The sequence below is a fragment of the Rana temporaria genome, chromosome 12 (genome assembly GCF_905171775.1).
Source record: "Rana temporaria chromosome 12, aRanTem1.1, whole genome shotgun sequence".
Taxonomy (NCBI): domain Eukaryota; kingdom Metazoa; phylum Chordata; class Amphibia; order Anura; family Ranidae; genus Rana; species Rana temporaria.
Genome location: NC_053500.1, coordinates 128,655,019 through 128,682,406, shown reverse-complemented (window position 1 = coordinate 128,682,406; position 27,388 = coordinate 128,655,019). Strand labels below are relative to the sequence as shown.

Sequence of the window (27,388 nt, the reverse complement as noted above, 5' to 3'; positions counted from 1 at the left end):
CAATGTTGGCCTGTAATACGTCTCTGTTGTCACACAGGTAAAGACGATGTGCGTCTGCAGCTGGACAGCGCTCTGCAGGATATGACCGATAAGTACGTTCTTCTGGAAGAGACCGAGAAGAAAGCCGTGTCCAGAGCACTGGTAGAGGAACGAGGCCGCTTCTGTATGTTCGTCTCCTTCCTAAAGCCCGTCCTGGTAAGTCCTGTCTGGTGGCTTTTTCCAATTTAATGGACAACTCCTAAGAGGTGCATTTATTTATTTATATATATATATATATATATATATAGTGACGGCAAAGCAAAACTTTATTTGGCTATTTTCTCTCCAGGTTGAATGTTTTTCATTCATGCAGAATAAAGTGAATCTGGACAATTCCACATTGGCCACTAGATGGTGTTGACTATCATAAACACTATGGGCTAGATTCAGCAAAGAATTACGCCGGCGTATCCATAGATACGCCGCGTAAATTCAAAGCTGCGCCGGCGTATCTACTTTCTGTATTCAGAAAGCAAGATACGCCGACATTAGCCTAAGATCCGACTGGCGTAATCCTATTACGCCGTCGTATCTTAGGGTGCATTCTCACGCTGGCCGCTAGGTGGCGCTTCCGTTGTTTTCGGCGTAGAATATGCAAATTACCTAGTTATGTCGATTCACAAACATACGTGCGCCCGGCGTTCGTTTTTTACGTCGTTTGCGTAAGGCTTTTTCGGCGTAACGTTGTGCCTGCTTCTATGAGGCGCACTCAATGTTAAGTATGGACGTCGTTCCCGCTTCGATTTTTGAATTTTTTACGTCGTTTGCAAATAGGGCTGGACGTAATTTACGTTCAAGTCGAAACCAATGACGTCCTTGCGACGTCATTTGGAGCAATGCACACTGGGATATGTACACAGACGGCGCATGCGCCGTTCGTACAAAAGTCAATCACGTCAGGTCAACACATATTAACATAAAATATGCCCCCCCTTACACATTTGAATTACGCGCGCTTACGCCGGCCCCATTTACGCTACGCGGCCGCAACTTACGGAGCAAGTGCTTTGTGAATACTGCACTTGCTCCTGTAAGTTGCGGTGTAGCGTAAATACGATGCGCTGCGCCGCCGTTAGATTGCGCGCCCCTACCTGAATCTAGCCCTTGGTTTCCTATAATTGACAGCTCCATCTATTGGCCATTATGTGGTATTTTTCTGATTCACTGTATGGAAGATATTCACCCTGGAGAGTAATTATTGGGTATGATTTGGTGAAGGAGGCTCCTGTTTCTATGATCACATGATCATTCTTCAGCTGTAAAGAGTACAATGTGTGGCTAAATAATTAAACAATCCCCACTGCAAGGGAAAACTTTTTGTTTTGCCAGGATTTCAGCTTTATCTTCTTCTGTACTTAAATAGGATGAAGAAATCGGGATGCTGGGAGAAATTACTCATTTACAAACCATCCTAGAGGACCTGACAAGTCTGACAGCCGAACCAAATAAACTGCCTCCATTGAGTGAACAGGTATGTATTCTTCATCAACCATTCAGGAAAGAAGAATCTTCTAGCCAGTCTGGTTACAATACAGCTCCAGCCAAAACGTATCATTTTATGTGACAGCAAGTGTCAGTGGTGCAGGGTGACAGTCTGCAGCAAGTGTCAGTGGTGCAGGGGTGACAGTCTGCAGCAAGTGTCAGTGGTGCAGGGGTGACAGTCTGCAGCAAGTGTCAGTGGTGCAGGGTGACAGTCTGCAGCAAGTGTCAGTGGTGCAGGGATGACAGTCTGCAGCAAGTGTCAGTGGTGCAGGGATGACAGTCTGCAGCAAGTGTCAGTGGTGCAGGGATGACAGTCTGCAGCAAGTGTCAGTGGTGCAGGGTCACAGTCTGCAGCAAGTGTCAGTGGTGCAGGGGTGACAGTCTGCAGCAAGTGTCAGTGGTGCAGGGGGACAGTCTGCAGCAAGTGTCAGTGGTGCAGGAGTGACAGTCTGCAGCAAGTGTCAGTGGTGCAGGATGAAAGTCTGCAGCATGTGTCAGTGGTGCAGGGGTGACAGTCTGCAGCATGTGTCAGTGGTGCAGGATGAAAGTCTGCAGCAAGTGTCAGTGGTGCAGGGATGACAGTCTGCAGCAAGTGTCAGTGGTGCAGGGGTGACAGTCTGCAGCAAGTGTCAGTGGTGCAGGGGTGACAGTCTGCAGCAAGTGTCAGTGGTGCAGGGGTGACAGTCTGCAGCAAGTGTCAGTGGTGCAGGGTGACAGTCTGCAGCAAGTGTCAGTGGTGCAGGGGTGACAGTCTGCAGCAAGTGTCAGTGGTGCAGGGGTGACAGTCTGCAGCAAGTGTCAGTGGTGCAGGGGTGACAGTCTGCAGCAAGTGTCAGTGGTGCAGGGGTGACAGTCTGCAGCAAGTGTCAGTGGTGCAGGGGTGACAGTCTGCAGCAAGTGTCAGTGGTGCAGGGGTGACAGTCTGCAGCAAGTGTCAGTGGTGCAGGGGTGACAGTCTGCAGCAAGTGTCAGTGGTGCAGGGTGACAGTCTGCAGCAAGTGTCAGTGGTGCAGGGGTGACAGTCTGCATCAAGTGTCAGTGGTGCAGGGTGACAGTCTGCAGCAAGTGTCAGTGGTGCAGGGTGACAGTCTGCAGCAAGTGTCAAATATATATATATATATATATATGTGTGTGTGTGTGTGTGTGTGTGTATATGTGTATAATATTTTTTTCTCCCAGCTGCCATCTTTCTTTAAAACTATCCTTTTATTTATTTATATATATATATGTATGTGTATGTGTGTGTGTGTGTGTAAACTTGTGTGCACATTAAAATTCTGGGGTCTGATGACTTGGCAGCGTCTGCCCTCATGCCCTCCCTTTACTGGCTGCACAGCCTCCTGCCCTGAAATTTTGTGAGAAATAATCGGCTCCTCTTTCATTTTCTGCTTTTCCAGGTGATACACGATCTGAAGAACTCCGATTACAATTTCATTTACCAGACTCCGCCCGCCTCTCCAAGTGGAACCTTATCACGGAAGACCAGCACCAACAGGTATTCTACAGAGGCTTGCTGCGGCGGGAGGGTGCCTAGCCAGGGGGCGAATGACTTTCCAGCTTCCAGTCCCTTCTTGAACACACAGATACTCACACCCACACTTTGTTCTATTATTAAATTCAAGTTTTCTTCTTTTTTTCTTTTTTTTTCCCCCCCTGAAATGTGCAGCTGTTCATTTTTTCTTTTGTATTTTTTTTACTTGATAAATGATGTTCTTGGATCAGCATTAAAGGATAAGTTCACCTTTTGTAACCTGTTGCTCCTGTATTTAGGGTATAACATTTAACATGTCACTTTGGAGCAGCTGACCTCTGACCCTCCATGACGGCGGCTTTGGATCTTGCTGTTCCGTTTTTTTTTTGTTTGTTTTTTTTTTTTACCTGCTGTTCCATTTTTTTAAAACATTTCGGGGTTCTGTGAGTTCTGTCAATGAACTACAAGTGCTTCTGCCACTAGGGCAGAGCGCCTTTAGTACTCTATGAACTGCGAGGGCGCTGGTGAGCATCCTCCTGGAAGGTACAAGCAGACGGCTGTACTGAGTGTCTGCAGGAGCCTAACATTGCACCTGTAGTCTGCTGATCGCGGGTGCAGTGCTTTACACACTGCAGTGTAAAATATAAGGCACATTTTTCTACCTGCATGTGCATTCGTTATTTGAATTTTTATCTTTTTTTTTTACAAAGAGTGAACATATCTTTTAAAGTGGTCCTAAAGCCTAAATATTTTTTACCTTAGTGATTGTAAAAGTTCGATTTGTAATTTTATAAAAAAAAAAATGTTTTATTCTTGCCTGCTCTGTGCAAGGGTTGTGCACACAGCGGCCCCGGTCCTCCTTTTCTGGGGTGTCCTGGCTCCTCCCCTTTATCAGGTGTCCCCATGGAGAGACACTTTCCATTGGGGCACCCCTGCGGGCATGCTCCTGTGTTTTTGCTGCAGCGTCCCTTGGCACAGACAGTAGGACTCTGCCCTGCCCCTGTCGGTGTCAATGGATTTGATTGACAATGGTTGCTGCTGCTATCAATCTAGGAACACACTCTATTGAACATTCCTAGTTTTCTCCTGCAATTCCTAGTTCTGCACAACAAGGGTCATTTTATGTTTGGACTTATAAAGTCATATTGTGATCAAGAAGGGGTTATCAACATAATCAAGTATTACATAATAGAACACGTAATAACATGAAATGCGTAAAAAAATAAATCCACAAAATGATCGAAAGGCGCTGACGTAGTAATCTCTAGCAGTCTTATTTAAAGTGACCCTATAATTAAAGGGTCAGAAGTGAACTCTGCACACCCCGGATTCTCGTAAGAGTTACGCCGGCGTATCTCCAGATACACCGTCGTAACTCTGAGTCCGAGCCGTCATATCTATGCGCCTGATTCTTCAATCAGGCGCATAGATTTGTATTAGATCTGACCGGCGTACGTCTCTTACGCCGTCTAATCTTAACTGCATATTTACGCTGGCCGCTAGGGGCGTGTACGCTGATTTACGCCTAGAAATATGTAAATCAGCTAGATACGCGAATTTACGAACGTACGCCCGGCCGCCGCAGTACAGATCCGCCGTTTACGTTAGGCTTTTCCCGGCGTAAAGTTACCCCTGCTATATGAGGCGTACCAATGTTAAGTATGGACGTCGTTCACGCGTCGAATTTTTTAAATTTTCCGTCGTTTGCGTAAGTCGTTCGCGAATAGGGCTGGGCGTCATTTACGTTCACGTCAAAAGCATTGGCTTCTTGCGGGTTAATTTGGAGCATGCGCACTGGGATACTTTCACGACGGCGCATGCGGCGTTCATAAAAAGCGTCATTTACGTGGGGTCACATAAAATTTACATAACACACGCCCACATCTATCACATATAAATTAGGCGGGCTTACGCCGGCCTATTTACGCTACGCCGCCGCAACTTTTGTTTGAGAATACGGCACTTGCCTGTAAAAGTTGCGGAGGCGTAACGTAAATAGGATACGTTACGCCCGCACAAAGATATGCGATTCTACGTGAATCCGGGCCCCTGTCTTTAGAAAAATAGCAATCAGTTCAGGGCTCAGTGGCAGATGGTATCTAAGGGCCAGATTCAGGTAGAAGTGCGGCGACGTAACGTATCGTAGATACTAGGGTTGTCCAGATACCGATACCAGTATCGGGACCGATACCGAGTATTTGCGGGAGTACTCGTACTCGCGCAAATACCCCCGATACCTAAATAGAATACTTTCCCCCCCCGCCGCATCGCGCCTCCGCATCGAGGGACATGGCTAGAGGGACATTGCTGCATATGTGAGGGACATGGCTAGAGGGACATTGCTGCATATGTGAGGGACATGGCTGCATATGTGAGGGACATGGCTAGAGGGACATGGCTGCATATGTGAGGGACATGGCTAGAGGGACATTGCTGCATATGTGAGGGACATGGCTAGAGGGACATTGCTGCATATGTGAGGGACATGGCTAGAGGGACATGGCTGCATATGTGAGGGACATGGCTAGAGGGACATGGCTGCATATGTGGGGGACATGGCTGCATATGTGGGGGGACATGGCTGCATTTGGGGACACATTTAAAAAAAAGTATCGGTATTCGGTATCGGCGACTACTTGAAAAAAAGTATCGGTACTTGTACTTGGTCCTAAAAAAGTGGTATCGGGACAACCCTAGTAGATACGTTACACTGCCGCAAGTTTTCATCGCAAGTGCCTGATTCACAAAGCACTTGCGATGAAAACTACGCCGACGGCCTCCGGCGTAAGCCCGCGTAATTTAAATGGGCGTGTGCCATTTAAATTAGGCGCGCTCCTGCGCCGGACCTACTGCGCATGCTCCGTTTCGTAACTCCCGCCGTGCTTTGCGCGCAGTGACGTCATTTTTCCGAACGGTGACGCGCGTAGCGTAATTCCGTATTCCCGGACGGCTTGCGCAAACGACGTTAAATTTTAAATTTCGACACGGGAACGACGGCTATACTTTAGACAGCAATACGTTTGCTGTCTAAAGTTAAGGCACCCAAAACGACGACTAGCGGCGACGTAGCGAAAAAACGTTGTGGATCGCCGTAACTCCTAATTTGCATACCCGACGCTGGTTTACAACGCGAACTCCCCCCAGCGGGGATCTTAGGGATATCTATGCGTAACTGGTTCTATGAATCAGTCGCATAGATACTCTGAGAGATACGACGGAGTATCTGAGATACTCCGTCGTATCTCCTTTGTGAATCTGGGCCTAAGCCTCTAAGCGCTTTAGGGCGATTTGGAAGCGCTGCCCATTTATTACAATGGGCTGGGGTGTTTTTGGATCGCTTTTTACAATGCTAAAAACCCACCCCAAAGATGCTGCTTGCAGGACTTTTTCTAATGTCCTGCAAGCGCACTGCCCCAGTGTGAAAACACTCATGCAAATGAAAGGGAGGGGTCTTCAGGTGCTATTTCTTTTTTGTTTCATAAAGTTTTTTCAGGTGCTATTTGTAGCGCTAAAACGTGTAAATGGGGTCTTGGGCTCGGTTTACGCTGACTTGGGATCCGACTTCAAGTTGCGTGACATGTGAATTCCCATGTTAGTTAATGAGAGCTGTCTTAAAGGAGTTGTAAAGAAAAAAAGTTTTTCACCTTAATGCAATCTATGCATTAAGGTGAAAAAACATCTGATGATGCCAACCCCCCCCGAGCCCGCGTTTTACTTACCTGACCCGTCGAAAGTCCCGCGCTCGGTCCCGAGATCCTCTTCGCCGCTCAGCCTGGCCGCTGATTGGCTAGAGCGGATGGATTGAGAGCAGCGCAGCCATTGGCTGGCGCTGCTGTCAATCACATCCAGTGATGTGGCGCGCCGAGTGATACAGTGAGAGGCTATGGCCTCTCGCTGTATCATGGGAGCGCGCCCGCAAGGACTCATCACCATGCAAGCTCTCTCGCATGAATGTGATGAGTTCTTGCGGGGAGGACCAGAGACAGCCGCCGAGGGACCCCAGAAGACGTGGATCGGGGCCACTCTGTGCAAAACAAACTGCACAGTGGAGGCAAGTATAACATGTTTGTTATTTTAAAGAAAAAAAAATTAGTGACCCTTTTAACTAGCACTACTGAAGTCGCTCTGACTTTAGAAAAGTACTACTTCGAGGCGACTTGTAAATTAGAAAAAAGCACTCATGTAGCCACATCCGTAAAGAAAGGGACACTATATAGTGACCCACAGGTAGGACTTTAAAGGCACAATGAAAAAATATTGTCAAAATATTACAAAATCTATTTTAAGTTTTTATACATGGTGCATAAAAACATTTTGGAGAACTAAAAACACATATAGAGAATATATAATACAAAGTGAACCCCTGTGCGTCAATGCGTTTCGCTGCTAGGCTTCGTCAGGACACATTCAGGGATCGTTGGAAAGGAAAATAGGATGAAATCTAGAATAATCTTATCTTATACAATAACACATATCTTAAAAATACATCACCTCGTCAGAGTGACAAGCATGGCAACTTCGAGACAACTTCTATCCAACTTGTCCTCATAGACTTTATTGGAAGCTGCCTCCAAGTTAGATCCTCATCTATATTGATGTGATTTGGATCTGACATAAGAAGCATTTCCTGAATGTCTCTTCAAAGTCGCATCTAGTATTACTCAAGTTGCCTGGCAAATTCGCACCGTAAGTTGTGCGACTGTCTGGTCGCGGCAGTGTGAACCGAGCCTTGTTGAGGAAAAAAAAATTGAGAATTCTGCTTTCCAACTATGGTTCTCATTATGATAACGGCACATAGGCGTGTTGGATAACTCACTTCCTAAGAAACTTTTACATACACTTTTGCCAATGTTATAAATAGCTCTTTATTAGTCGGGGGGGACGGTTTTTCAGTTTTCTGATTCTTTAAATGGTAAACACCTGCATGGAATGTTTCCATGACTCAGCCAATAAGTCCTTCCCATGAATGATTCCAGAAACCTCTCAGATGACAACACTGAAAAGATGTTACTTGTTCCAGACTTGTCGGTAGTTGTCCGCTCGCTCTGAGAAAAGAATAGGCTGAAATCTCTTGTTTGGGACAAATAAAATCCACTCGTCTGTCATTACTACCACTTGCTTCAGCTTAGAAGTTAAAAGATCTGCGTTGACTGTTGATCAAATCCACCTTTTGCTTCTTTAAAGTGGAAATGTACCCATAACAACTTAAAGTGGAGTTGCACCTTAAAAAAAAATTAAAGAAATAAAAATTGCACCAAAAAATGTGAAAAAATGAAATGCCAGTTGCTATGCGTATGTTCCTAATCTGCCTCTTCCCAGTCCACGGCAGGTCTTCTTCCTCGTACTCATCGTGGTGTCTTCTGGGGAATGGGGCACGCTGCCTTCTGAGAACTGTGTGTATCCCAGAAAGTGGCCGCCCATTCACAAAAGCACTGCGAGACTCACGCATGCGCAGTAGGAAACAGACAGTGAAGCTGCAAGGCTCCACTGCCTGTTTCCCTTAGTAAGGATGGCAGTGCCGGGAGCTGCCAGGATCGAGGCATCCGCCTTTGGGGGGGGCATAGGCGTGCGCAAGGGGTGTGCCTGGGCACACCCTAATCCTGGGGTTAGCAACCTGTCTGGTGGGCAGGTGAATGAATGACTTGTATGGCGCTACACATGCGAACTGAATCGCCTCTAGGCGCTTTTTCCAGCCAGTGTCTGCTTGGCTGGTGCGGTCATTTTACCCCGTAGGATCTCGACATGCTTGGGACACACAGTCATACACACAGATATATATATATATATACTGGGCCAATTTGGACAAGATCCAATTTACCTACCAGCATGTCTTTCGAGTGTGGGAGGAAACCCACGCAGGCACAGGGAGAACATGCAAACTCCAGGCAGATAGTGTCGTGGTCGGGATTCGAACCAGAGACCCTTTTGCTGCTAGGCGAAAGTGCTACTCACTACACCACTGTGCTTTATCAGGTGACTGGTAAACCGCACTCCTTCCTTGCTGACCCTCAGAACCTGAACAGGAGGGGTGGTGGGGGTGGAATTTAATGGAAATGATCTGTATTTTCCTCCTGCAGCAGCTAAAAGTAGGGTTCTCTTCCTCTCCCTTTTGTCAACATTTAGCTGCCACAGGGGGAAAATACAGGGGATCGGTACCAATATATGTCACCCCGCCACCCCTCCTTTCCCTGTTCCTCTTCTTTCTGTTGCCCGGGTCCCCCCTTCCTCCCATTGTTTCAGGATGGAGAGTGGGGAAGAGGCAGGTAAATATGTCAAACGCATATGTGTTGGAGCTTTGGGGTGCACACCCTAATGCAATAGGCTGTGCACAAATATGTCGGGGGGTCCGACATCGCGGGCTCCTAGGACAGGTAAATGTCCTTATTAAAAGTCAGCAGCTACAGTGTTTGTAGCTGCTGACTTGTAAAAAAATTAAATTGCGGGTAAAACCCTGCTTTGATAAAAAAAAAATTAGCAAGGAACTTGCATTCCTCAATAATAATTATGCTACCAAAGTTAGTGTGTGCTGTAAATGCCTCCAGCATTTCTCCTGTTTCTTCTTGCTGGACGCTGCCATTTTGCTGAAGCCCAGAGCCCCTGAGCAGCATTAAATCTTTAGGCTGTCAGGTGACCGGCCTCTAGCGGATCTGATTTTTGCCACGGTGCCTAAAAAATAAAGAGCAACTGAGCATGTGCAGAGAAGGGTGAGACTGTGCATTCCTGGATATTAAACAGTATAGACACTTATCTTTAATGTGTTGCATAGCTATACCTGCAGAAGAGACCAGCCTGAAGTGATCTAGCAGGACTTCATTTTCTGAATAAAGTTCTGCTTTAGTAGAATCTGTTATCCAGCTGTACAGTCTGCATGCTCCGGCCAGGAGCTTTGAGAGTCCTTCAGTATGTCAGTCTGGGGAAGAGTCCAACTCCCTATGACTGCTGCAGCGAGCTTGTCTCTTGGCCCGGCAGAGGGAGCTCCAGGTGGGAGAAGGAGTTAGCGGCGCTTAAAGCTGAACTCCCTTAAAGTGTATCTTCATAATCCCCCCCCCCCGGGGGATCAATGTACATTGCAAGGATTTTAACAAACTCTGTTGCAAATTTGAACTTGTTCTGCTCTGATGGAATAGCGGTTTGTTTTGCCATGTCCTTTGCTGACTGATTCTGTATAGGAAGGTCTGTGTTCACTATAATCACCTGGTACACTCTGTGTGTTCTGATGGGAAAAGTTGCAATGTCTGCATCCCTTTAGGAGTATCTCGCTAAAACTAAAGTTCCCATTACTGCAGGTCAGGGCCGCCATCAGGAATTATGGGGCCCCTTTACACAGTTTTAGGCACGGGCCCCCTGGAGCAGAGAACCGGGGGAGGGGGGGGGGGTGCTGCCGCCTGGAATTGAGAAACGGGGGGGGGGGGCCTTTACAAAAAAATATAATAAAAATAAATTATATAGATTTTAAAAAGGGGGGTTGCCATCAGGGGCCCTGGGGACCTCTGGGCCCTTTAATTGGATTTATATATATATATATATATATATATATATATATATATATATATATATATATATAATTTACAAAAAAAGGGGGGTTGCCATCTGGGACCTCTGGGCCCTTAAATAAAAAAAAAGAAACCCCTGGGCCCTTAAATTAAAAAAAAGAAACCTCTGGGCCCTTTAATAAATAAATAAATAAAAAAAAATTGGCCCTTTAATAAAAATTTTAATAGAAATATATTTAAAAAAAATATATATATTTTTTTTTATAAAAAATAAATTAAAAAAGGGGGTTGCCATCTGGGACCCTGTGGGCCTCCGGACCCCTTTTTTTTTTTTTAAAGGGGGTTGCCATCCGGGCCACATACAGGTGTACTGCCTGTACCCCCCTGATGGCGGCCCTGCTGCAGGTGTCTGGGCAACCATGGGTTGCAGGAAAGAAATTTGCTAGCTTTCCCCCACCAACAGTCAGTGTTGCTGCAGGAATCCCTCTTACTGAGCCACTGTCTTCTCCCGGCGGTGACTGCGATTATTGCTAGCCGCTATATCAGCCACTAGCGATGATTGCAAGTCAAATCTGGCAGGCTGGTTGAACCCAGCTTGATCGATCAACTTGGTTCCTTCAGCCTGCCCATACACGGTTCGAATTATGGCCGATTCCTACTGAATCTATGGTCTATGGCTGGCACTACACCCATGTGTCTGAGACTTAATGCCCCAAGCAACACTGCAGAAAAGGGGTAAGGTAGGGGCTAGGCTGCCCACTTATGAAGAGTAGAGGGAAGAAGTGACTGCAGGTGGACATTTAAAGGCAAGGATGCTTTGTATAAAATATTTATATATTGAGCTATTAAATATAGAGATTAGCTTGGCTTGTCTCAAAGAATTTAAAATAAAAAGGATGTAGTCATGACTTTAACCAGTTGCCGCCCGCGATAGCCGAAAGAGGACTACAGCGTGGGTTTAAATTGCCAGGAGGGCGTCCATAGACGATCTCCCGCTTCCCGACAGCGTGCTTTATGAAAGCCGAGTCTGTGAGACTCGGCCGATCATCGGGTAAAGGGCCAATCACAGCAGACCCCTTACCACGTAATCGGCTGTCAGCCAATGAACCCGTAAATAAACAAATGCAGTTATCGTTTTTTGTTTTTTTTTTTGTCTTTCACACTGTCAGCGTGAAGGAACAAGAAGCTGCGGCTGCTGTTGGAGGGACATCAGTGCTGATCGTGCTGCAAATCGGTGCAACCTGTCAGTGGCATCTATCAGTGCCCATAAGTGCATCCTTATCGGTGCCGCTTCATCAGTGCAACCTATTGGTGCCCACCAGTGCCGCTTCATTAGTGCAGCTTCGTCGGTGCCCACCGGTGTAGCCTTATTGGTGCCACCTATTGGCGCCCACCAGTGCAGCCTCATCGGCACACATCAATGAAGGAGAAAAATTACCTGTTTGCAAAACATAGCTATGAATAAGCACTGTATGAGAGTGTGAAACGCGTTGGCCCTTTTTCCTGATTTTTTGCTGTGACATCCATGTTGTGACCAGTTTTTATTAAAAGGAACACATTTTTATTTTTGGGGTGCGGCCGTCCCGGTTCTTTCTTATACATTCTTATACATTTTTGCATACTATTGCAGTGCCTGCACCCAAGAGTTTGGACTCCACTTTGCAGTTCTCTGGGACCTCTGAGCGGTGAACTTTCTTTCTTATCGGTGCCCATGGTGCCACCTATTGGCGCCAACCAGGGCAGCCTCATCGATGCCCACCAGTGCAGCCTCATCGATGCCCACCAGTGCAGCCTCATCGGTGCAGCCTCATCGATGCCCACCAGTGCAGCCTCATCGATGCCCACCAGTGCAGCCTCATCGATGCCCACCAGTGCAGCCTCATCGGTGCCCACCAGTGCAGCCTCATCGGTGCCCATGGTGCCACCTATTGGCGCCCACCAGGGCAGCCTCATCAGTACCCACCAGGGCAGCCTCATCAGTACCCACCAGGGCAGCCTCATCAGTACCCACCAGGGCAGCCTCATCAGTACCCACCAGGGCAGCCTCATCGGTGCAGCCTCATCGATGCCCACCAGTGCAGCCTCATCGATGCCCACCAGTGCAGCCTCATTGGTGCAGCCTCATCGGTGCCCACCAGTGCAGCCTCATTGGTGCAGCCTCATCGGTGCCCACCAGTGTAGCCTTATCGGTGCCCATGGTGCCACCTATTGGCACCCACCAGTGCAGCCTCATCGGTGCCCACCAGTGCAGCCTCATCGGCACACATCAATGAAACGTAATAAAATCTTTTTGTTTAGCAACAAATGAAAACCCCAGTGGTGATTAAATGCCACCAAAAAAAAAGCTCTATTTGTGTGGGGGAAAAAATTATAAATATTTAGTTTGGGCACAGTGTTGGATGGCCGCGCAATTGTCTCTCCCGTCTAGTGTGAAAGCGCTGAAAGCTAAAAATTGGCCTGGGCAGGAAGGGGTTCCAATTGCCCAGGAAGCAAGTGGTTAAATATCTTTTAAAACTGGTTACATTTACAGCTTGAGATTGAAACATTGCTACCAGTAAATGCTATTGGTGGGAGAATAGAGTGAGACTTTGTGCGTCAGTCATGAGAAGTATATTCCGCTTTGTATTGGGCTCTGTCTGCTCCCCTCCCTTTGTCATTCCACCTTTCACTCTCTGCCCCTCTCCCGAATTCTCCATTCTGATCTATTGTTTTTGTTGTGAAGTGAGTTTTTTTTTTTTTTTGTTTTGTTTTTTCCGGAAACAAGCCTGCACATCTAGGCGCATGGCATCGCTGTCTGACTGGCTGCCAATTCCCCGCAGACCTCTTCCTCGGGAAGAGTTTTAACAGATGTTTGGAAAGTCACGGAGCAAATGGAAGGGGGGGGCGACTTTTTTTCTGTTGTTTGCAGCTGTTAAAAATAGCTCTGACCCTTTTGTCGGAGGCTAACGACTCATGGGGGAGAGAGTGAGAAACAGGGGTCAAGATGCTCTCTCCTTAGCATGCAGAAAGAAAATCCCTGCAGTTTAGAATCTGTGAGCCAAATGGCAGCATTTGTAGAATACAGGGATTAAGCAGGAAGAGTTGTTTGTCTGATCTGAACCCATACATAAGAAAATCTCTTAGGCCCCGTACACACGTCCGAGAAACTCGACGGGCAAAACACGTCGTTTTGCTCGTCGAGTTCCTTGTGAAGCCGCCGAGGATGTTGGCGAGCCAACTTTTCCCATTGACGAACGAGGAAATAGAGAACATGTTCTCTTTTTGGCCCGACGAGATCCTCGTCGGTTTCCTCGGCGAAAAGTGTACACACGACCGGTTTTCTCGGCACAATACGTCTCCCGTCGAGTTTCTGGCTGAATTATGCCGAGAAACTCGGTCGTGTGTACGGGGCCTAATGCTGTGTACACACGATCGTTTTTTTTCCCCATGAAAAAGTCCGATTAACTTTTTTCATCGGAGAAACCGATCGTGTGTGGGCCGCATCGGACTTTTTTCCATCAGTGTAAAAAAACAGAACGGCCCGGATTCAGCAACAATTTACGTAGGCGTAGCTATTGATACGCCGGCACATGCTAGAATTTACGCGGCGTATCTTCTTTCTGTATTCAGAAAGCAAGATACGCTGAAATTTGGCTAAGATACGACTGCCGTAAGTCTCTTACTCCATCGTATCTTAGTTGCATATTTACGCTGGCCGCTAGGTGGCGCTTCCGGAGATTTACGCGTAGAATATGCAAATTAGGTAGATACGCCGATTCAGAAACGTACGTCCGCCCGGCGCATTTTTTTTACGTAAGGCTTTTTCCTGGCGTAAAGTTACCCCTGCTATATAAGGCGTAGCCAATGTTAAGTATGGACGTCGGGCCAGCGTCAAATTTTCCGTCGATTACGTTGTTTGTGTAAGTCGTTCGCGAATAGGTCTGTACGTAAGTTACGTTCACGTCTAAAGCATTGACGATTTGCGGCGTCATTTCGAGCATGCACACTGGGATTCTTGCACGGATGGCGCATGCGCCGTTCGTAAAAACGTCATACGTGGGGTCATAAGTAATTTAAGTAAAACACGCCCACATCATCCACATTTGAATTAGGCGGGCTTACGCCGGACCACATGCGCTACGCCGCCGTAACTTAGGGTGCAGGTGCTTTATGAATACCGAACTTGCGCCCTAAGTTACGGTAGCGTATCTGAGATATGTTACGCCCGCAGAAAATTACGCCGGGCTATCTGAATCTAGCCCTAGGTGTCCTTCTCCTTTAAGGTCCTGATCAGCACCGCATTGAGGAATCTGTGCTCCAGCCATGTCCTAACAAGGTGGATGTTCTTTGCTGCGGATGATTCAGTCGTTAGACAGAAGTGTCTTGTTTTAATATGGCCATTTAAGGATTCCCCAGCTCTGCAGGATTTGTCAGGTTTTTTTTTCCTCCTCCTTGCGGTTAGGATTAGTGAGGAAACCTACAGACTGTTTATAAAAGAGGACTATTTCCAAACTCCCCCAGGGCCTGCGACGGGAGACTGCGATTCTGCTGGAGATGATAATGTGCGTCTGTGTGCAGGGACAAGGTCATATTGAACAGACCTGTACCAGAGTACATAGGGCCTTATCCAGTGTAGATGTGCTTCTCTGCTTCAACATTGTACATTATACAGAAAATTCCACCTTCTTGTAGGGAGAAAGAGAATCGCGTCTTTAAATTACGCCTTAGATGAGAACCCAATCGCTTAGATCTCGTATAACTTTCACCTAGTAATGTCATTTTTTTATATTTTTAAATCTGCAGCTTTCATTAACCACTTCCTTACTGGGTACTTAAACCCTCTTCCTGCCCAGAGGACTTTTTGCGATTCAGCACTGCGTTGCTTTAACTGACGATTGCGCGGTCGTGCGACGTGGCTCCCAAACAAAATTGACGTCCTTTTTTTCCCCCACAAATAGAGCTTTCTTTTGGTGGTATTTGATCATCGCAATAAGTAAAAATCGCAATAAGCGACTGGTTTGCTCAAGTTATAGCACCTACAAAATAAGGGACAGAATTTTTTTTTATTTTTTTTATAGTAATGGCGGCGATCTGCGATTTTTATTGCGACTGCGACATTATGGCGGACACATCGGACACTTTTGACACCATTCACATTTATACTGCAATCGGTGCTATAAATATGCACTAATTACTGTATAAATGTGACTGGCAGGGAAGGGGTTAACACTAGGGGGTGAGGAAAGGGTTACATGTGTACCCTATAAAGTGTTCTAACTGTGGGGGAAGGGGGGTGACTGGGGGAGGTGACCGATCTGTGTCCCTATGTACAAGAGACACAGATCGGTCTCCTCTCTCCCTGATAGGACGCTGTCATTGTGAGAGCCAGCAATGAGAAATGATCTCATATGTTTACATATGAGATCATTTCTCATTGGCCGCACAGATCGCCTACCAAACGGCCACTCCGATTGGCTGTTCACGGCGATCTGTGATTGGTTGTGTCCAAGGGACACGGCCAGCACAGAAGTTCCCCGCTGCGCGCGCGGGGAACGAGGAAAGGGGCGGCCGTAAAAAGACGGCGTCCCAGAGAAGTAGAACCACCCTGCGGCCGTATATAGTCGTGCGGCCATCGGGAAGTGGTTAAAGTGGAACTCTCCCAATCAAAATTGATTATTTTTAATCCCCATGTTGCTATCGTTAGTAAATAGATAGTAAAGTACACTTTATTGTCAAAAGTATTGGGACACCTGCCTTTACACACACACATGAACTTTAATGTGAGAAAGATATAAATCACGCTAACTCTAAACATAAGAAGTTATTGAAAGCACCAAACAGTGATTTCTAAATGCAAGTTATATATAGTGTTATATATAGCACACTGCTGTTTTAAAAAAAAAAAATGGTGTGATGGGGATTGGTAGCCACTAGAGGGCGCGAAGTGGCCATCTCAACACTCATCAGTGTTAATAAACATTGCTATAGTGATACCAACAAAAACAATATATACATTTCAATCAAAAAACATATATAAACAAAAGCTGGAAATCAAAATAAGCAAAAACAGGTAAAATATAAGTTAATATAGATTATATTAAAATTATAAACAGTGACAAAGTCCATAAATTATTGACGAAAGTCTTATCAGAACACCTGTGAGTTGTGCCAAATGTCAGGTAGTAGAAAACGTGTCCAAAGGGAACAGTGATAAATCCTCCACCAGACTATTGATTGGATCCTTACCAGATCTCCATGATCCCTTGTTACAGGGGATCATGAACAGCATATAAAGGGGCAATCACTCCCAGTCATGTAGTTCAGACGTATATGATCCAATTGGGTCTCATTCACAAGTGATTTTCACCGACAGCAATATCCACCATGTAAAAACAATGATAAAAGCTCCACATAGTGTATTAAATGAGTAAAAAAAGTAATGCACTTACAGAAATGCAGTTAATAGATCGCCTTGAATCTGATGTGCCGGCCGGAACACAAATTCAGACACCCGTCCACTGGGGAACATTTGGAGCTTGTTTGGGTGACGACAGCGCGCCACTCCGCCCTACGTCCGTTTCGTAAAAAACGTACTTCTTCCAGGGGGTCCATGTAACCATGGCTAGAGTGTATGTAGAGAGGAATTGGCTGAAAGAGGCTGCAGGGCATCAGCACTACAGAGATGCAACAAAAGATAGAAAGTATTTTGTTTTTGGATGCACCGTGATTTGGCAAACCAAATATAACTGGTTTGGGGTTATAAAGCCAGGTTCACACTTACGTGGGTCGGAATGCAGGCATTAAACACTTCTCTTTAGCAAACTTTCAGAAGGGGGGCGGAGACCAGACCAGTCACCCTGCACAAGGAGAGAGCGCAGCAGTGACCGGTCTTTATTATAAGAAGTTTCTGCACAGAGGTAACATTTCCCAGCAGATCACTGCACAGATCTGGAAGAAATATACAAGCACATCAAGATTCAAGGAGGAACATTTGGATGACGTTTGCTGATCTCGAGGTTCAGCCTATTCTATAGTCCTAGCTGTAGTTTGGCAGTGCAATGGAATTGCAGGATCTGGTATGTAGAGTTGTTTGGATTTGCAGATCTCTGACCAGATCAGCAGGTAGATTCCTATACCCACAGCTGCAGAATTGGAGTGCCATCTAGTGGACAGTTCAGGTATTGTGCTTGCACTTGTAAACCAAAGTTCTTCTGGCATGATCGCTGGTTTCTGTCTCGTCAGCAGCTATTGCACACTGGATAGAGTTACATCAGCAGAGCTTTTCAGCATTGACTACTCTGTAACTTTACACCGCTATCAATATCTCTTCATTACCCAGCAACCCTCGGCCTATCTGCAGAACAGGTAGCTTGCATTACCCAATTAATGGAGGTTACTATAGGTCAGCTCGATGTGTAGCTTTGCTTTGCTATCCAGTTTCGCTCGTTCCCTGGTGCCGGCTACTTTTACATTCCGATAGAAAAGGTGTTTCACTGTATGGAATAATAATCCATTGTTGGGGGGATTCCCAGGATTTGTTCCATCAAAGGTCCCTTGTTAGGGATCAGTGGGATGTATTACACAGAGGGCATTGTCACCCATGTCAGATGTATGTGCCTTTGGTGAGAGGCTGCCAGTTCTTAAAATGGCCAAAGTAACTGATATTTTGGTGGGTGGTGGCGGATTACATCGTCGTCCTCATCATTGCTTCTTATATGTGCCATGGGCTGCAGCAAAGTTCCCAGCTCCGCCCACTTGTTATGGCTGCTGCTACGAAGAGTGTTCACAATCTCTATAGGATATTATATACAAGAGACTGCAGCAGGATAACCGAGGGTGGTACTTTTGACAGAGAAGAGTACAATGCAGAATTATGAGCAAAGGGGCAGATTACCCTTTAGCCACTTCCCGACCGCCGCATGTAGATTTACGTCGGCAGAATGGCACGGACAGGCACATTAACGTACCTGTACGTGCCTGCCTAGACGTGGGTCGGGGGTCCGATCGGGACCCCCCCCCCCTGCTACATGCGGCGGTCTGATACCCGCGGGGAGCCATCCGGGACGACGGCGCGGCTATTGGTTTATAGCCGCTCCATCGCGATCGATGGAGAGCTGAAGAACGAGGAGAGCCGTATGTAAACACGGCTTCCCCGTGCTTCACTGCATCGATCGAGTGATCCCTTTTATAGGGAGACTCGATCGATGACGTCAGACTTACAGCCACACCCCCCCCCTACAGTTGTAAACACACACTAGGTGTACCCTAACTCCTACAGCGCCCCTTGTGGTTAACTCCCAAACTGCAACTGTCATTTTCACAATAAACAATGCAATTTAAATGCATTTTTTGTGAAAATGACAATGGTCCCAAAAATGTGTCAAAATTGTCCGAAGTGTCCGCCACATTGTCACAGTCACGAAAAAAATCGCTGATCGCCGCCATAAGTAGTAAAAAAAAAAAAAAAATTATAAAACTATCCCCTATTTTTGTAAACGCTATAAATTTTGCGCAAACCAATCGATAAACGCTTTATGCGATTTTTTTGTACCAAAAATAGGTAGAAGAATACGTATCGGCCTAAACTGAGGGAAAAAAAACTTTTTATATATGTTTTTGGGGGATATTTATTATAACAAAAAGTAAAAAATATTGAATTTTTTTCAAAATTGTCGCTCTATTTTTGTTTATAGCGCAAAAAAAAAAAACCCGCAGAGGTGATCAAATACCACCAAAAGAAAGCTCTATTTGTGGGGGAAAAAGGATGCCAATTTTGTTTGGGAGCCACGTCGCACCACCGCGCAATTGTCTGTTAAAGCGACGCAGTGCCGAATTGTAAAAACCCCTTGGGTCATTTAGCAGCATATTGGTCCGGTCCTTAAGTGGTTAGAGTAGACCTATCATCAATTATATTTTTCATACTGGCATGCAAAGTAAAGTTTAACACTTTCGGGTGCTTGCATCGATCGGCTATAGCAGGGATCACCAAACTACGGCCCTTCAGCTGTTGCGGAAATACACGTCCCATGAGGCATTGTAAAACTCTGACATTCACAGACATGACTAGGCATACTGGGAGTTGTGGTCGTTAACAACTGGGCCATAGTTTGGAGACCCCTGAGCTATAGCTTGGAGTTGGTTGACCTTTTCAATTTTCGTGCAAAGGTAAACTTACCCTTTTTTTTTCTACACAAATGATTGTTTGAATAATTGCTTTATAAAAGCTGAGTGGGTAATGTCGGTTACACTTTTAGAATATTCAGTGTAAGGTCACGTGACTTCATTTCATTTGTGCTTCCTCTCTCCCGTCAGCTATCTACATGGATCAATGAGACACGTTCCATCTATGGACTCAATCTCAAGCTCAATAGAAGCTCTTCATATTCGTCCCCCCTCTTCCATAATGCTGGAGACCATGTTCCAGGTAAGAGTCACAGAACTTTATAGTTGTCAGAGTCCACTGTTGTCACCATCAGGGAACCCGTCCTAAGAAATGCCATGCAGCGCTCGCTGGAGTGCATGTAGACCAGTGGCGTAGCGTGGGTTGTCAGCACCTGGGGCGAGGCAAGTAATTTGCGCCCCCCCCCCCCCCTGATCCATGGACTTACCTATTTTCAGCTATCTCCAGTCTGGTCACATGATCCACTATGTGAGACAGCGGTGGCTGTAGGGAAAGGGAGTGTGTGCTTGATAATGACTGGATAAGCCTGGAGTGGTGACATCATGCATATGTTCCTATGTCCCATCTGTTGTTGGCGCTCCCTCCTCTTCACACTCGTGACAGCGCCCCTCTAAATTTTGCGCCCGGGGCGGTAGGCCCCCTCGCACCACCCACGCTACGCCACTGATGTAGACAGAGACTGCAGGAAAACGGCATCAGAGGATGCTAAAAAAAAATGCTAGATATGCATTTTTATTAGGAAAAAAAAAGGATTTTTTTTTTAGAATACAAAGTACTTTAGAATGATAAATGTCACTCAGGGTTTACATGACTAGGCTTTTTTTTAAACCCTGTATGGCCCCTGACGGTCCGAGTTGCAGTGGAAACGCTCACCAGAATAGGCCGGACCATTCTTACCCTTCCAAACTGTACCGAACCGTTCCGCTCAGTGGAAATGAGGCCTTCGTTCTCTGGATTAAGACAAGTACACCCTATAGAGGGGTATGCTTTGGTCATATTTCATGTCTGGGGGTTTATAACCACTTTAAAGCTGAACTCCAACCTTCCCTTCTGTCTTGCACAGTTGTACAGGCTTCTCTCCTGTACTGAAATTGCTTAATCTGATTTCACTGCACACTGTGAGCTTCTCGCAGTCCGCATTGGAAGCGGCAGCAAGTTGGATAGAGTCCTCAGTTGCTGGCTGGAGGACATTCAGCAATAAATCATGGGTGCCCAACCTATGGCACGCAAGCTGTTGTGGAGCTACAAGTCCCATCACGCCTCTGCCTTTGGGAGTCATGCTTGTAATGGTCAGCCTTGCAATGCCTCATGGGACTTGTAGTTCCACAACAGCTGGAGGGCCACAGGTTGAGTATGCATGCCGGTCTAGTCCTTTCCTCCCAAGCCTGCCTCTGGCCTGCCCCTTTTATTCCTTGGATTTCAGCTCTTTCAAACATAGAGGATCTGCATCACATGTGGGCAATACCTAGGTAAGTAGGCCTGCAAATGTAACCCACCTAGAAACGGTCATAACTCCAGATGGACAGACACCTACCTATTAGAGAGGTACCAAAGGGGGTATGATATTTTCAAGAATCTATGTGCAGCACCCTGCTGGCCTCTCCCACCAGCCATGATCTGCCTGCATTGCATAAAGAAGCCGGTTTTATTTTTATTTTAAGGCGAACCAGGAAGGGCAAAATAAAATCTAAGTAGATTTAACTTCATCTTTAAATATTCCAGGTTTGATTAGACATTTGGCCTAAAGAAGGTAAAACACGTGTTTGATCTTTCATCGTTCGTGCTGCAGTAATAGGGCAGCCCTCCTTTCTGTGCCCAATTCATACCGATCTCACATGCACTGGTGATTAAACACACAGAGCTCTCTATACATATGAATCTCTCCATTCAGCTTGTGAAAAGGTCTTGAGAGCCCTTGACCTGACAGAAGCTTCCTCCGCTGCACACACTGCCAGCAAACACTCGGTCAGGTGTAGTATTAGTGTACAGAAGTAAGGGAAGTGCTTCACATGGAGACGCACTTGACACTTGCCCCTTCAACAAAGGATTCCATGGCTCACTTCTTTTCTTTCCTTTTTATATCTCACTTTAAGTACATAATGGCACACTCTGCTTTCATGTACAGGAAGCTATTTTCATTGGGGGTTCACCATCACAGGCAAGCCTGGTCATATACTGGGAGGGAGGGGGGGTTACCTTGCATTCTAAAGCTATAATACACTGATGGAAATTTGCCCAGTGGAAATGTGGACCTGCTGAATTTAGATCAATGGGACACTATTCTCCCCGCTGGCCCCCAAGAATGGGGCGCTATTCTCCCCGCTGGCCCCCAGCGAGATGGGGCGCTATTCTCCCCGCTGGCCCCCAGCGAGATGGGGCGCTATTCTCCCCGCTGGCCCCCAGCGAGATGGGGCGCTATTCTCCCCGCTGGCCCCCAGCGAGATGGGGCGCTATTCTCCCCGCTGGCCTCCAGCGAGATGGGGCGCTATTCTCCCCGCTGGCCCCCAGCGAGATGGGGCGCTATTCTCCCTGCTGGCCTCCAGCGAGATGGGGCGCTATTCTCCCTGCTGGCCTCCAGCGAGATGGGGCGCTATTCTCCCTGCTGGCCCCCAGCGAGATGGGGCGCTATTCTCCCCGCTGGCCCCCAGCGAGATGGGGCGCTATTCTCCCCGCTGGCCCCCAGCGATGGGGCGCTATTCTCCCCGCTGGCCCCCAGCGAGATGGGGCGCTATTCTCCCCGCTGGCCCCCAGCGAGATGGGGCGCTATTCTCCCCGCTGGCCCCCAGCGAGATGGGGCGCTATTCTCCCCGCTGGCCCCCAGCGATGGGGCGCTATTCTCCCTGCTGACCCCCAGCGATGGGGCGCTATTCTCCCTGCTGACCCCCAGCGATGGGGCGCTATTCTCCCTGCTGACCCCCAGCGATGGGGCGCTATTCTCCCTGCTGACCCCCCAGCGATGGGGCGCTATTCTCCCTGCTGACCCCCCAGCGATGGGGCGCTATTCTCCCTGCTGACCCCCCAGCGATGGGGCGCTATTCTCCCTGCTGACCCCCCAGCGATGGGGCGCTATTTTCCCTGCTGGCCCCCAAGGATGGGTCGCTATTCTCCTCGCTGGCCCCCTATTCTCCCCGCTGACCCCCAAGGATGGGGGGGGGGGGGGGCGCTTTTCTCCCCGCTGACCCCCAAGGATGGGGGGGGGGGCGCTTTTCTCCCCGCTGGCCCCCAAGGATGGGCCGCTTTTCTCCCCGCTGGCCCCCAGCGATGGGGCGCTATTCTCCCCGCTGGCCCCCACAGTCATCTGGGACACGTCGCAGGTCCCAGAAGACTGCGGGAACCATTTTGCAATGCACAGTGGGCACCTGGCTGTAAAGCTGCAAGCTGTCACAGCGAAGTGCCCACAGTTGAGATGCCGGCGGGAAGGACAGAAGACAGAGGGAGGGGACGGCTCAGGTGAGCACATCTCTGGACCGTGGGACAGGCGTGTTTGTTTATTAAAAGTCAGCAGCTACAATTTTTGTAACTCCTGGCTTTTAATAAAGATTAAGCTTTAAAGTTATTTAACTAGGGTATTGATCACATTTTTTTATAGATTCCTTTACAAATAGACCCAAAAGGTGAGAAGAACTCTGTGTACATGCTGCCACCTGCATTGTGTTTTGCACTCGCTTGCACACACTTCCAATCACTGCTGTTCAACGGAAGTGCCTATCCAATGGTTCTACTGGAAAAATCCACACATTTACAAAGACTCCTTTCACACTGTGCATTCGTGGTAAAGCGCCGCTTTAGCGCTGTTAAAGCAGTGCTTTTCGGCCGCTAGCGGGGCGCTTTTAACCCCAAAGAAGAGTTTCGTAACTCCCGTGCTTGCGGCCCTTCCGAAGCGCTTTTCAGACTATTCATTGGGTAGGGGCATTTTGGGAGCGCTAAATACAGTGCTTCCAAACCGCCCCAAAGATGTTGCTTGCAGAACTTTTTCTAACGTCCCGCAAGCACACCTCCCCAGTGTGAAAGCACCCATTGCATTGAATGGGAGGCAGTTTTCAGGCGCTATTTCTAGCGCTAAAACGCCTGAAAACTGCCCTCAGTGTGAAAGGGGTCCTAATGTTGCAAGGGGTGCTTAGAGCATAGTCCTATTAGTATGGGCAGCCTACATCACATATTCGATTTTACAGTTGGACCATCTTGCTTTAGGTCCGTTGTTTGTAATTACTTTGATCTTTGCCGTCTTGCAGTCAGTATAGATGATTTTTCTTTTTCACACGCAAACAAAATGCACTTATGTTATAAAAATTCACACCATAAATCTTTCTCTTTAGGATCCGAAGATGAATAGCAATCTGCAGATGTCTTCCTCTAATAGTCCAAGTGAGGAGATCGCAAAACCAATCCAGACCAACGATGGATTTCGGCTTCCACCTCCCCAGGTCATGGCTAAAGTAAGTTTCTAAAATCTCTGCTTTGATTGGTCTTTCATGGGAATGCTGCTTTTAAAAATCCCCTGCAAAGGCAATGGTACAATGTGCTAGTATGCATCGCATACTAGCACAATATGAAATACTTTTTCTTTTAAAATTAAGCCTTCCAGCAGCGTGCTGTCACCACTGAGATGGTTCCCATCTTCACCCAGTCTTTCTTCCGGTCTCGCAGGCTCCGGCTGTATGGGAGCCATCAGCTGCAGCCCAGAGCCATGAAGGTCCGGCACGGTCTGACACCTCTTGTTTTCCTTTCAGCCCAAGATTCCACGGGACCATCTAGCTTTGGCTTTAAGCCAAGGACTCAGCGCAGATATACAACTTAGCCGGGACTCTCTGCATTGCTCGAGCGGATACAGCACACAGACTACCACCCCGTCATGTTCCGATGACACCATCCCCTCTCATGGTGAGCAATATAGATCATATATAGTTGAAACCATTACTTAAATGATACACTGGAGCCACTTTACCTTTGTACACAAGTATATGTTGATCATTGTTTTTACTGATAAAGGGCTTTTCTTTTATAAGGTGGAGGGGGGAGGGGTGTATTTGGAGCGCCCATAACTTTATTCCAGATGCAATTGATAAATACTTATTAACATGAGCACCTTTTAGATGTGATTCAGATACGGGTCATAAGGGTCCTGGATGTAGTTGTTATATAGTTAGGTTGAAAAAAGACACAAGTCCATAGTTCAACAAATAAAAATCAATAATAATAATGCAATCCCATATACACAATCCTTTACCCACGGTTAATCCAGAGGAAGGCAAAAACATGGGATCGTTGAATCAAAAATTCTGCCGTGCCCACACATGAAAGCATAATGCGTCTGGGGTGGGTGAGATCCAGTAATGCGCATATATAATATAATATAATATATATATATATATATATATATATATATATATATATATATATATATATACACACACACACACAAGTGCATTTTCTTGCACTGAATCAGTGTAGTTTAACCAGCCTGTATGGCAGTGGTTCTCAACCTGGGGATCGGGACCCCCTCGGGGGTCAAATGATGATTTGCCAGGGGTCCCCACATCCTGGGCTGTTAATGAAGCCCACACCGCTCTCCCAGCCTTTTTGACTGATCAGAACTCTCCCCAGCATTGCCACTCATCCCAATTTCCCACCAGCACTGCCACTCATCCCATCCCCCCCACACCAAGGAGCAAGAGAAGTAATAAAAATAGGGAATATATGGAATATAGAGGAAAAGAGCGGGATGAAAGAAAAAGGGAGAAAAAGAAAAGACCGCTGGAGAGGGATCGGGGGAAAAAAATACATTTGAATAAAGAGAGATAAAAGAGAAAGAAAGGAGAACAAAGAGAAAGAGTTGTACATCCTAAAATGTACCATAAAGGTTTTAATACTGTATGAGTGGAAGGGATTCAGGGAGTGCAAAATGTCTGTGGGTTAGGGGTGCAAATTACTTGTCTTGCCTTGGGTGCTGACAACCCACGCTACAAAAATAATTTTACTGTTAGGGGTCCCCACAACTTGGAAAATGTTATCAAGGGGTCACGGCACTAGAGGGTTGAGAACCACTGCTGTATGGGATCTTCCAGCATGTATGAGCAGTATTGTTTCCAGGAGCACCTCTGCCTATTCCTTCTACTAACACCAACAATTGGGCATGATTCCTCAAACCGACATGGACAATGGGGAAGTGACCCCCACAGAGCTCTGACCTCAACACCACCGAACACCTTTGGAATGAATTGGAACGCTGATTATGAGTCAGGTCTTCTCATCCGTTCCTGACCTTACAAATTGCTTTTTGGCTGAATTGACTCAAATATCCACAAGCACGGGCCACAGTCTGGAGGAGAGTCTTCACAGCAGATTGAAGGCCATACTAGCCGTGAAGGAAGGCCAACTCTATATTAATGCCAATGGTTTTGGAATTGGGTGCCCAACAAGCTCATATAGGTTTGATGGTCAGGTGTTCCCAAACTTTTGGCTGTTTTTGTAGGAGGGAGATGACTGTATAAAAAAGAGAGACGTCCATAAGTAGCAATAAACTGATGAATACATGGTTTCAAAAGGAAAAGTTCTGTGCTCATATAACTACATGTAATTGGACAAGAGTCTATCCAGTAGACTGCCATGTTTGGTGCAATAGTCCATCTCACAATGGAGCACATTGCTCTTTCTTGAAAGGGGTTGTGCTGAAACAGAGGGCATATTGTAATCATCTAGTTGATAAGTTCCTTCATTCTCTCTCAACCAACATATGTGCATTCTTTCCACAGCAATAAAGAAGGATCCCTCTCTTTTTGGTAAGAATCTGCTTTTTAATTAGATTGGACTGAGCCTCTCCAATCATGTATGACTTGGGTGTTGTGCCTGTTTCCGTGTGGCAGCGATGTGTGGCAAAAAAAAAAAAAAACTCTAAAGAAACTGTCCCCAGCTAGGATATCTATTAAATTGCATTATTATGTGTGCAAAGCCCCATAATATAAATTGCTGGATATAAGTGTTAAGAACATTATGGTAAATAACACTGAAAGAAGCGATTGGATGAGCTGCATCTCCCAGCAAAAAGAATCGCTTCTGTCTTCTAGTTAGGCCTTTGTTACTATCGGCATACCTTCAATAGTAGTAACTTAGAGAGGGATTGAACTTTGGAAGCAGTGCCCAAAAAAAAGACAGGGAGAGGTCAAAGGAATAGTCACTGCCTGTGGTCTGCCTGCAGCCAATATTTCCCCAATTACTGGCTCATGATGCGTTTTTTGTTCTGCACTGTGCCTGTGTGGAGGAGGCCATCTTGGTTAAGGCCTCCAGCAAGGAGAGCACTGAACTGCACAGTCAAAAACAAATCTTAAGGGGACCACAGATGGATTTAATCTCAGCGGGTTCAGCAGGGGCCAGTAAAGATTTGGAGCCATCTATGGGAATGCTGGTTGTACCCAAGTCAATCCATCAATCGACTTGGATACAAGCAGCCTGTCTGATTTTTTTTTAAATATGATTAGTGCCAACGGCTATAGCCTCCATCATTAATCATTGCATTCTGCTGACCTGGAAAGCTCTGCGCCGGGAGAACACACTAGCGCTGGGGGAGGGATTCCCCCCATTAACACTGAATGTATTGATTTGGGAATGGACCCGATTTTCCTTCCCTTTTTTTTTTTTTGGCTTGCCTAAGACCTCTTTTACATTGAGGCGTGGAGCCGCGGTGACGGTATAGCCGCGCTATTTGTAGCGCGGCTATACCGTTGTATTTACGGCGATATTCGGGCG

General features: G+C 46.7%; 1 protein-coding gene across 2 annotated transcripts in view; it reads left to right on the top strand.

Moving 5' to 3' along the window:
- The window catches only part of LOC120918834 (protein MTSS 2-like), a 172,878-nt gene that overhangs the window by 135,933 nt on the left and 9,557 nt on the right, over window positions 1-27,388 (top strand). The window contains exons 7-13 of one of the 2 annotated variants that reach the window (XM_040330670.1): window positions 38-195; window positions 1,403-1,510; window positions 2,919-3,016; window positions 19,777-19,888; window positions 23,962-24,081; window positions 24,376-24,526; window positions 26,398-26,424. In XM_040330670.1, coding sequence (XP_040186604.1) covers window positions 38-195; window positions 1,403-1,510; window positions 2,919-3,016; window positions 19,777-19,888; window positions 23,962-24,081; window positions 24,376-24,526; window positions 26,398-26,424 — 774 coding nt within the window. The remainder of the gene's footprint in view (window positions 1-37; window positions 196-1,402; window positions 1,511-2,918; window positions 3,017-19,776; window positions 19,889-23,961; window positions 24,082-24,375; window positions 24,527-26,397; window positions 26,425-27,388) is intronic. The other variant, XM_040330671.1, reaches the window with a different exon arrangement.